The sequence below is a fragment of the Lucilia sericata genome, unplaced genomic scaffold (genome assembly GCF_015586225.1).
Source record: "Lucilia sericata isolate MDLA Ls3-8-SP2 unplaced genomic scaffold, ASM1558622v1 Contig001723F_arrow, whole genome shotgun sequence".
NCBI lineage: Eukaryota > Metazoa > Arthropoda > Insecta > Diptera > Calliphoridae > Lucilia > Lucilia sericata.
In genome coordinates this window covers 1-10,547 of record NW_023995629.1, presented here as the reverse complement: position 1 = coordinate 10,547, position 10,547 = coordinate 1, and the positions used below count along the sequence as shown (strand labels likewise).

General features: G+C 41.5%; 1 protein-coding gene across 1 annotated transcript; it reads left to right on the top strand.

Annotated features, from left to right (window-relative positions):
• Positions 1–2,931: 2,931 nt before the first annotated feature.
• Positions 2,932–6,579, top strand: LOC119612508 (xenotropic and polytropic retrovirus receptor 1 homolog; the record flags this gene model as incomplete). Its single annotated transcript, XM_037968316.1, is given in 8 exon segments — positions 2,932–3,151; positions 5,044–5,380; positions 5,383–5,433; positions 5,436–6,169; positions 6,171–6,198; positions 6,201–6,230; positions 6,377–6,528; positions 6,530–6,579. Coding segments are annotated over 8 exon segments (1,451 nt in total), but the record flags the coding sequence as incomplete, so codon positions are not given.
• Positions 6,580–10,547: the final 3,968 nt, after the last annotated feature.

Sequence of the window (10,547 nt, the reverse complement as noted above, 5' to 3'; positions counted from 1 at the left end):
TTTTGATTCCACAATGCAATTGATTTAACAACTCAATTTTTGTTTATTACTATTTAAAAATTATACATATTTCTGTTGATTAATTCATTCATTATTAAGTTCTCAGTGTCATATGTTTACTTTGTTGGCAGAGGTTCCCAAACAGTTGGGGCCTGATATTATTATCACTCGACCAATTCTATATGTGAATAAAGTTTCTAGATTTCTGCTTTCCAGGTTAGACAAACGTTTGGGATTCACTGCTTCATTGTTAACAGTGATAAGGTAAATACAATTGGGTTTTATGAGTACGTTTCTTTTGTTGATAATAATTGTTTACTTTGTATTGGGAATTTTTTTTAAATTTAATTAGCAACTTTTATTTGGGAGTGTTTTCCGTGTTATATGTATGAAAATTATCTTTAACCCAATGCTCCGAAAGTATTTATTCCCTAAATTTAATACCCCCTACTCCGTGAGAATGTCTGTATGCTTTTTAAAAACTATTTTCTGGGGTCTATAGTCTAGTCTAGTCTAGTCTATAGGTCTAGTCTATAGTCCAGTCTATAGTCTAGTCTATAGTCCAGTCTATAGTCTAGTCTATAGTCTAGTCTATAGTCTAGCCTATAGTCTAGTCTATAGTCTAGTCTATAGTCTAGTCTATAGTCTAGTCTGTAGTCTAGTCTATAGTCTAGTCTATAGTCTAGTCTATAGTCTAGTCTATAGTCTAGTCTATAGTCTAGTCTATAGTCTAGTCTATAGTCTAGTCTATAGTCTAGTCTATAGTCTAGTCTATAGTCTAGTCTATAGTCTAGTCTATAGTCTAGTCTATAGTCTAGTCTATAGTCTAGTCTATAGTCTAGTCTAGTAGTCTAGTCTAGTCTATAGTCTAGTCTATAGTCTAGTCTATAGTCTAGTCTATAGTCTAGTCTATAGTCTAGTCTATAGTCTAGTCTATAGTCTAGTCTATAGTCTAGTCTATAGTCTAGTCTATAGTCTAGTCTATAGTCTAGTCTATAGTCTAGTCTATAGTCTAGTCTATAGTCTAGTCTATAGTCTAGTCTATAGTCTAGTCTATAGTCTAGTCTATAGTCTAGTCTATAGTCTAGTCTATAGTCTAGTCTATTGTCTAGTCTATAGTCTAGTCTATAGTCTAGTCTATAGTCTAGTCTATAGTCTAGTCTATAGTCTAGTCTATAGTCTAGTCTAGTCTATACTCTATAGTCTAGTCTATAGTCTAGTCTATAGTCTAGTCTAGTCTATACTCTATAGTCTAGTCTATAGTCTAGTCTATAGTCTAGTCTATAGTCTAGTCTATAGTCTAGTCTATAGTCTAGTCTATAGTCTAGTCTATAGTCTAGTCTATAGTCTAGTCTATAGTCTAGTCTATAGTCTAGTCTATAGTCTAGTCTATAGTCTAGTCTAGTCTATAGTCTAGTCTATAGTCTAGTCTATAGTCTAGTCTATAGTCTAGTCTATAGTCTAGTCTATAGTCTAGTCTATAGTCTAGTCTATAGTCTAGTCTATAGTATAGTCTATAGTCTAGTCTATAGTATAGTCTATAGTCTAGTATATAGTCTAGTCTATAGTCTAGTCTATAGTCTAGTCTATAGTCTAGTTTATAGTCTAGTCTATAGTCTAGTCTATAGTCTAGTCTATAGTCTAGTCTATAGTCTAGTCTATAGTCTAGTCTATAGTCTAGTCTATAGTCTAGTCTATAGTCTAGTCTATAGTCTAGTCTATAGTCTAGTCTATAGTCTAGTCTATACTCTAGTCTATAGTCTAGTCTATAGTCTAGTCTATAGTCTAGTCTATAGTCTAGTCTATAGTCTAGTCTATAGTCTAGTCTATAGTCTAGTCTATAGTCTAGTCTATAGTCTAGTCTATAGTCTAGTCTATAGTCTAGTCTATAGTCTAGTCTATAGTCTAGTCTATAGTCTAGTCTATAGTCTAGTCTATAGTCTAGTCTATAGTCTAGTCTATAGTCTAGTCTATAGTCTAGTCTATAGTCTAGTCTATAGTCTAGTCTATAGTCTAGTCTAGTCTATAGTTTAGTCTATAGTCTAGTCTATAGTCTAGTCTATAGTCTAGTCTATAGTCTAGTCTATAGTCTAGTCTATAGTCTAGTCTATAGTCTAGTCTATAGTCTAGTCTATAGTCTAGTCTATAGTCTAGTCTATAGTCTAGTCTATAGTCTAGTCTATAGTCTAGTCTATAGTCTAGTCTATAGTCTAGTCTATAGTCTAGTCTATAGTCTAGTCTAGTCTATAGTCTAGTCTATAGTCTAGTCTATAGTCTAGTCTATAGTCTAGTCTATAGTCTAGTCTATAGTCTAGTCTATAGTCTAGTCTATAGTATAGTCTATAGTCTAGTATATAGTCTAGTCTATAGTCTAGTCTATAGTCTAGTCTATAGTCTAGTTTATAGTCTAGTCTATAGTCTAGTCTATAGTCTAGTCTATAGTCTAGTCTAGTCTAGTCTATAGTCTAGTCTATAGTCTAGTCTATAGTCTAGTCTATATTCTAGTCTATAGTCTAGTCTATAGTCTAGTCTATAGTCTAGTCTATAGTCTAGTCTATAGTCTAGTCTATAGTCTAGTCTATAGTCTAGTCTGTAGTCTAGTCTATAGTATAGTCTATTGTCTAGTCTATAGTCTAGTCTAGTTTCGACTTTTTTCAAATATTGTTGTCCTGTGTAACTGTATTATAATGAAAAAAATGCAATTTAACATAAAAGTTTTTATGATCGAAAATCTCAAAATATCCTAATAAACGGTCCAAATTGATCCTTTTAAAAATTCAATTTAAATGTTATTTTCCCCAAACAGAAAAGCTTCCAAGAAACAGTTTTACCACAAAAGCTTATTAACACTATAAAGCTTAAAGCATTTCAGCTAACAAATATTTTACAGCATTTTCACTTTTTCCTAAAGGCATTTAATTTAGTCTGTTGAAAAATCTCATTGTTTTGGGAAATATATTTTCATTGCTGGTGAAAACAACGCGTTGGTACAAACAATAGAAAATTTGTACTTGAAATAAATATTTTATAAACAAATGTGTTAAATAGTGTTTGAGATAAAAATAAATTTTCATAAAAAAACATGAAATTTGCCGAGCATTTATCAGCTCACATAACTCCGGAATGGAGAAAACAATATATAAATTATGAGGTAAATTAAAAGAAAATAAAATGTGTATGAAAATGAAATTTTTAGCAGAAAAAGTGAAAATAATATAGATACTAAAAATATGTAAAAGAAAATCTGTGACGTCAGTGATGATTTTCCAAAAAAAAAAAAAATAGAAACACATGTTAAGAAAGCTTTCAAAAGGGAAATTTTTTCGTGAGTGTAATGCGCAGGTTTGTGTTTGTTGTGTGGTGAATTTCGATTTTCCTTCTTCTTCTTTTATTATTTATTTGTAAATATAAACAAACAAATGCCGGCACGTGTTTTTATTTTGTTTACAAACAAAGTTTAACAGGTGTAAGAGAGAAAGTGAGAGAAAGTTTAACAAGGGAAGATAAACTTCCTCTTTTTGTCTACAAATAACAGAGAGTTTATTGTTGGTAGGCAGAGATGATTAAAGAAATTTTACTAAATTAAATGAAACTGTGTACTTTTTATTTAAACATGAATTAAGCCAATACTGTAAGTACCTAATAATGATTGATTTAGTACAATATCGTTTGATGATATGGAGTAAAAATGTTTAGTGAATCAAAAGGTTATTCATAATAATTTCTCTATGTCTTTGCAAATATACCTGCAAAAAGATACAGTTTAGTGTATAGTGTAGTCTACAGTGTAGTCTAAGGGTGGTCTATAATCTAGTCTATAGTCTAGTCTATAGTCTAGTCTATAGTCTAGTCTATAGTCTAGTCTATAGTCTAGTCTATAGTCTAGTCTATAGTCTAGTCTAGTCAGTCTATAGTCTAGTCTATAGTCTAGTCTATAGTCTAGTCTATAGTCTAGTCTATAGTCTAGTCTTAGTCTAGTCTATAGTCTAGTCTATAGTCTAGTCTATAGTCTAGTCTATAGTCTAGTCTATAGTCTAGGTCTATAGTCTAGTCTATAGTCTAGTCTATAGTCTAGTCTATAGTCTAGTCTATAGTCTAGTCTATAGTCTAGTCTATAGTCTAGTCTATAGTCTAGTCTATAGTCTAGTCTATAGTCTAGTCTATAGTCTAGTCTATAGTCTAGTCTATAGTCTAGTCTATAGTCTAGTCTATAGTCTAGTCTATAGTCTAGTCTATAGTCTAGTCTATAGTCTAGTCTATAGTCTAGTCTATAGTCTAGTCTATAGTCTAGTCTATAGTCTAGTCTATAGTCTAGTCTATAGTCTAGTCTATAGTCTAGTCTATAGTCTAGTCTATAGTCTAGTCTATAGTCTAGTCTATAGTCTAGTCTATAGTCTAGTCTATAGTCTAGTCTATAGTCTAGTCTATAGTCTAGTCTATAGTCTAGTCTATAGTCTAGTCTAGTCTATAGTCTAGTCTAGTCTATAGTCTAGTCTATAGTCTAGTCTATAGTCTAGTCTATAGTCTAGTCTATAGTCTAGTCTATAGTCTAGTCTATAGTCTAGTTCTATAGTCTAGTCTATGTCTAGTCTATGTCTAGTCTATAGTCTAGTCTATAGTCTAGTCTATAGTCTAGTCTATAGTCTCGTCTATAGTCTAGTCTATAGTCTAGTCTATAGTCTAGTCTATAGTCTAGTCTATAGTCTAGTCTATAGTCTAGTCTATAGTCTAGTCTATAGTCTAGTCTATAGTCTAGTCTATAGTCTAGTCTATAGTCTAGTCTATAGTCTAGTCTAGTCTATAGTCTAGTCTATAGTCTAGTCTATAGTCTAGTCTATAGTCTAGTCTATAGTCTAGTCTATAATCTAGTCTATAGTCTAGTCTATAGTCTAGTCATAGTCTAGTCTATAGTCTAGTTATAGTCTAGTTATAGTCTAGTCTATAGTCCAGTCTATAGTCTAGTCTATAGTCTAGTCTATAGTCTAGTTTATTGTTTGGAATGTAAATTTTATAATCCGTAACAAAATATTTAATTACTTTCAGGAAATGAAGGCTATGCTGTATGCAGCTGTCGAACAGGCTCCTTCAGCCGAACTGGTGGATCCCGAGGTTCTAAGCCGTTACTTTGCCAAATTCGATGAGCAATTTTTTCACTACTGCGATAAAGAATTAGCCAAAATTAATACTTTCTATTCAGAGAAAATGGCGGAGGCCACTAGAAAACATGGCAATTTACGCAGTGAACTTACAGAAACACTTGAAATGGGTCATGTAAAGAAACAACCAGCCTGGAAGTCAAAGACGCCCTTGGGTCGGAAAAATGTACCGGCGCGCAAGTTACAAGATCTCAAATTAGCATTTAGTGAATTTTATTTGGGTTTAATTTACTGCAAAATTATCAAAATTTAAATTTTACCGGTTTCCGTAAGATACTGAAAAACACGATAAACTATTGAATGTGGATTTTGGTGCCAATTGGCGCAAGGAGCATGTTGAGATGGCACATTTTTATACGAATAAAGATATCGATAGACTTATACAGGAAACTGAAACTGCATTTACTCACGAAATTGAGGGAGGTGACCGTCAGAAGGCTATGAAGAGATTAAGAGTGCCACCTTTGGGTGAACAACAAAGCCCCTGGACTACCTTTAAAGTTGGATTGTTTTCAGGAGCTTTCGTGGTTCTATTAATAACTGTCATATTGTCAGCTATATGTTATGGTTTTGGAGAGGATTGGCGTGTGGGTTTACGCATGTTTCGCGGACCTTTTCTGGTCATAGAATGTCTATTTCTATGGGGTGTTAATGTTTATGGTTGGCGTTCTTCTGGTGTTAACCATGTTTTGATCTTTGAACTGGATCCCAGAAATCATTTATCCGAACAAAATATCATGGAAATTGCCTCGGTATTTGGTGTACTCTGGGCTATAGCGGTACTATTTTACATCTATTGTGATCCCTTGGGTATACCACAGTATTCAGCACCCATTTTTCTTTACACCCTTATGGTGGCATTTCTTTTAAATCCTACCAAAACTTTTCATCATGAGGCTCGCTATTGGTCCATCAAGGTATTGAGTCGTGTATTTATGGCACCATTTTTCTTTGTCAATTTTGCTGATTTCTGGCTGGCTGATCAGTTGAATAGTATAGTACCGGCCTTTTTGGGACATACCATTTGTTATCTGTTTCTTTGGACAAATCCCTCGTGGCATAAATTGGGACTAGGTAAGGAAGAAATGCGGAATATACATCGCTAACATACATAGTTAATATTCATTAAAGATTTTATTTGTGGAAATAAAATTTTCTTTCAATTTTATTATAATTTGTTTTTGTTGTTCTCTTTTTTGCTTCGTTTGTTTGTTGTTTAGATGGTGGCCGCTTTTGTATTGAGGATATTTCGATTGTGCGTCCCATAGTCGCCATTCTACCCGCCTATTTTCGTTTTGCCCAATGTATTCGTCGTTTCCGTGATACGAAAGAGTCATTTCCCCATTTGGTTAATGCTGCTAAATATGCTACAAACATCATTTTTCGTCGTGATTTTCTCTTACAAATATCAAACAACAAACATGTAAGTATTGACGTAAAGACATACATACATACAATTTGTTTCATTACTCCATCCAACCTTTCATACCTTGATACATTAGCATTTAAAATACATACTACATGTTTGTATCTACGTACTGTATACCCAGCTGTTCTAGGCGTACGTCTGAACATCTTCCTTGTCTGCTAGGGAAATCATTGGTTAATGATTTCAAAATTACAACACATTAACCTATTTTGGAAAAAAATATTACACTTACTTATATTACTAAGAAGCATAGTGACAATACAGTCCTCACTAGATTACCTGTAATAAGTTATGTAATCGATTGATATAACTCTCTAAAAGTGACAATACTCTCTTCTCTAGATTACCAGGAAATACGTTAAATAATCAATTGGCATCGTTATATGTCAACTAAATCTGAAATTGATAAATAAAAGTTAGTTGAGTAATTAGAGGTTAAAACTACTGGGATGTTAAGTACTGCTATGTGTTGACGTGCAATAAGTTAGGATGGGTAATGGAAAGGATGACTGACTATAAAAATTGTATACATTGTGTACTGTTCCTATGACAATATTATAAATGTAAACACACCGAGTTCTCATCTGACACGCTGTCAACTTGACCGTGAAAAAATAGTGGAAAATATTGATATTTTATTTGATAGATAGATAGATAGATAGATAGATAGATAGATAGATATCGATTAGATAGATGAGATAGTAGATAGATCGCTCGCTCGCTCGCTCGCTCGCTCGCTCGCTCGCTATCGCTCTCGATAGCTCGATCGCTCGCTCTCTTCGCTCGCTCGCTCGCTCGCTCGCTCGCTCGCCTGCTCTCGCTCGCTCGCTCGCTCGCTCGCTCTCTCGCTCGCTCTCGCTCGCTCGCTCGCTCGCTCGCCTCCTCGCTCGCTCGCTCGCTCGCTCGCTCGCTCGCCTCGCTCGCTCGCTCTCGCTCGCTCGCTCGCTCGCTCTCTCGCTCGCTCGCTCTCGCTCGCTCTCGCTCGCTCGCTCGCTCGCTCGCTCGCTCGCTCGCTCGCTCGCTCTCCTCGCTCGCTCGCTCTCTCGCTCGCTCTCTCGCTCGCTCCCTCGCTCGCTCGCTCGCTCGCTCGCTCGCTCGCTCGCTCTCTCTCGCTCGCTCGCTCGCTCGCTCGCTCGCTCGCTCGCTCGCTCTCGCTCGCTCTCTCGCTCGCTCGCTCGCTCGCTCGCTCGCTCCTCGCTGCTCGCTCGCTCGCTCGCTCGCTCGCTCGCTCGCTCGCTCGCTCGCTCGCCTCGCTCGCTCGCTCGCTCGCTCGCTCCTCGCTCCTCGCTCGCTCGTCGCTCGCTCGCTCGCTCTCTCGCTCGCTCGCTCGCTCGCTCGCTGCTCGCTCGCTCGCTCGCTCGCTCGCTCGCTCGCTCGCTCGCTCGCTCGCTCGCTCGCTCGCTCGCTCGCTCGCTCGCTCGCTCGCTCGCTCCTCGCTCTCTCGCTGCTGCTCGCTCGCTCGCTCGCTCGCTCTCTCGCTCGCTCGCTCGCTCGCTCGCTCTCTCGCTCGCTCCTCGCTCGCTCGCTCGCTCGCTCGCTCGCTCGCTCGCTGCTGCTCGCTGCTCGCTCGCTCGCTCCTCCTCGCTCGCTCCTCGCTCGCTCGCTCGCTCTCCTCGCTCGCTCGCTCGCTCGCTCGCTGCTCGCTCGCGCTCGCTCGCTCGCCTCTCGCTCGCTCGCTCGCTCGCTCGCTCCTCGCTCGCTCGCTCGCTCGCTCGCTCGCTCGCTCGCTCGCTGCTCGCTCGCTCGCTCGCTCGCTCGCTCGCTCGCTCGCTCGCTCTCTCGCTCGCTCGCTCGCTCGCTCGCTCGCTCGCTCTCCGCTCGCTCGCTCGCTCGCTCGCTCGCTCGCTCGCTCGCTCGCTCGCTGCGCTCGCTCGCTCGCTCGCTCGCTCCTCGCTCGCTCGCTCGCTCGCTCGCTCGCTCGCTCGCTCGCTCGCTCGCTCGCTCGCTCGCTCGCTCCTCGCTCGCTCGCTCGCTCGCTCGCTCCTCGCTCGCTCGCTCGCTCGCTCGCTCGCTCGCTCGCTCGCTCGCTCGCTCTCTCGCTCGCTCGCTCGCTCGCTCGCTCGCTCGCTCGCTCGCTCGCTAGCTCGCTCCTCGCTCGCTCGCTCGCTCGCTCGCTCGCTCGCTCGCTCGCTCGCTCGCTCGCTCGCTCGCTCGCTCGCTCGCTCGCTCGCTCGCTCGCTCCTCGCTCGCTCTCGCTCGCTCGCTCGCTCGCTCGCTCGCTCGCTCGCTCGCTCGCTCGCTCGCTCTCTCGCTCGCTCGCTCGCTCTCTCGCTCGCTCGCTCGCTCGCTCGCTCGCTCGCTCGCTCGCTCGCTCGCTCGCTCGCTCGCTCGCTCGCTCGCTCGCTCGCTCGCTCGCTCGCTCGCTCGCTCGCTCGCTCGCTCGCTCGCTCGCTCCTCGCTCGCTCGCTCGCTCGCTCTCGCTGCTCGCTCGCTCGCTCGCTCGCTCGCTCGCTCCTCGCTCGCTCGCTCGCTCGCTCGCTCGCTCGCTCGCTCGCTCGCTCGCTCGCTCGCTCGCTCGCTCGCTCGCTCGCTCGCTCCTCGCTCGCTCGCTCGCTCGCTCGCTCGCTCGCTCGCTCGCTCGCTCTCTCGCTCGCTCGCTCGCTCGCTCGCTCGCTCGCTCGCTCTCTCGCTCGCTCGCTCGCTCGCTCGCTCGCTCGCTCGCTCGCTCGCTCGCTCGCTCTCTCGCTCGCTCGCGCGCTCGCTCGCTCGCTCGCTCGCTCGCTCGCTCGCTCGCTCGCTCGCGCGCTCTCTCGCTCGCTCGCTCGCTCGCTCGCTCTCTCGCTCGCTCGCTCGCTCGCTCGCTCGCTCGCTCGCTCGCTCGCTCGCTCGCTCGCTCGCTCGGTCCCTCGCTCCCTCGCTGGCTCGTGTTGTTCCCCTTCCTCTCCGCCCCTTTCCTTCCCTCCTCCGCCCCTCCGTTTCCTCCTCCCTGGCCTTCCCCTTCTTTTCTCCCTCCCTCTCTTCCGGGTTTCCCCCCCCTCTCTGCCTCTGTCTCTTTCTCCTTTGCTTCCTTGTTCTTCCCTTCTTCTTGCCTTCTTCTGTTCCCCGGTCTCCTCTTTTGTCCTCCCCTCTTTCTCCGCTCCTTCTTCTTGTCTTCCCTCTTCGTTGCGGCCGCCCCTTTGTGTTGCTGCTCTCTTCTCCCCCCCCTCTGTTTCCCTTCCGCCCTTCCTTCCGTCCCCCTTCTGCCTGTGCGTCATTGGCTATATAATTAATTTAGGGTTTAAGGTCACATTTACATGCAAATATTTAAAGATGAATAATCAGTATTCAATAACACTGAAAGACAAATTAATGAAAACACATTAGGAAATGACTATAGGTTACTTGGGGATTACTTGATTTTCATATTTGAAATATTTATGGAGTGAATATGTGATTTTGAGTTATTGAATAGTAATGGACAATTTTTAACATACCAATAAAAAATGTTATTTATCATGTGTACAAAACTCCGGTTAAGCCCTAATAAACATTTGCATATTTTCTACATGTATATTCTGTTTAATTTAACATCCCTTAGAGTGACATATGTATCCATGGATATAAAACTACTAAAAACATTTTTTTTAATTTTCTCAAAACATTTCATTTTAATTACTTATTAAGAATAATTAAAGCACTAACAATCAAGCTAATTGGACCTTTTCACAGAATTAACGTGTTACGAAAGTTTTTATGATATCTATTATATTGTGCTTCTAAGCGAGATGGCCTAGCTCGATATATTTGTCTTTCAGGCTAGCTACATAAATCTAATAATTAAATTTTCTCTAACCAAAACTATAGCTCATTTGTAACTAAAGAGTCATAATTCAGAAATTATAGTTTCGAGTCAAACAAATTAAAAAGTTTGGTGTTCTACAAATAGGTTTAGGTTCAGAAGGGTTATAATGTACAATTCCACTCAATTATTTCCGAAATAACTGCAACAACGGATTAATGACCATCTTCATCCTATTAAGTCG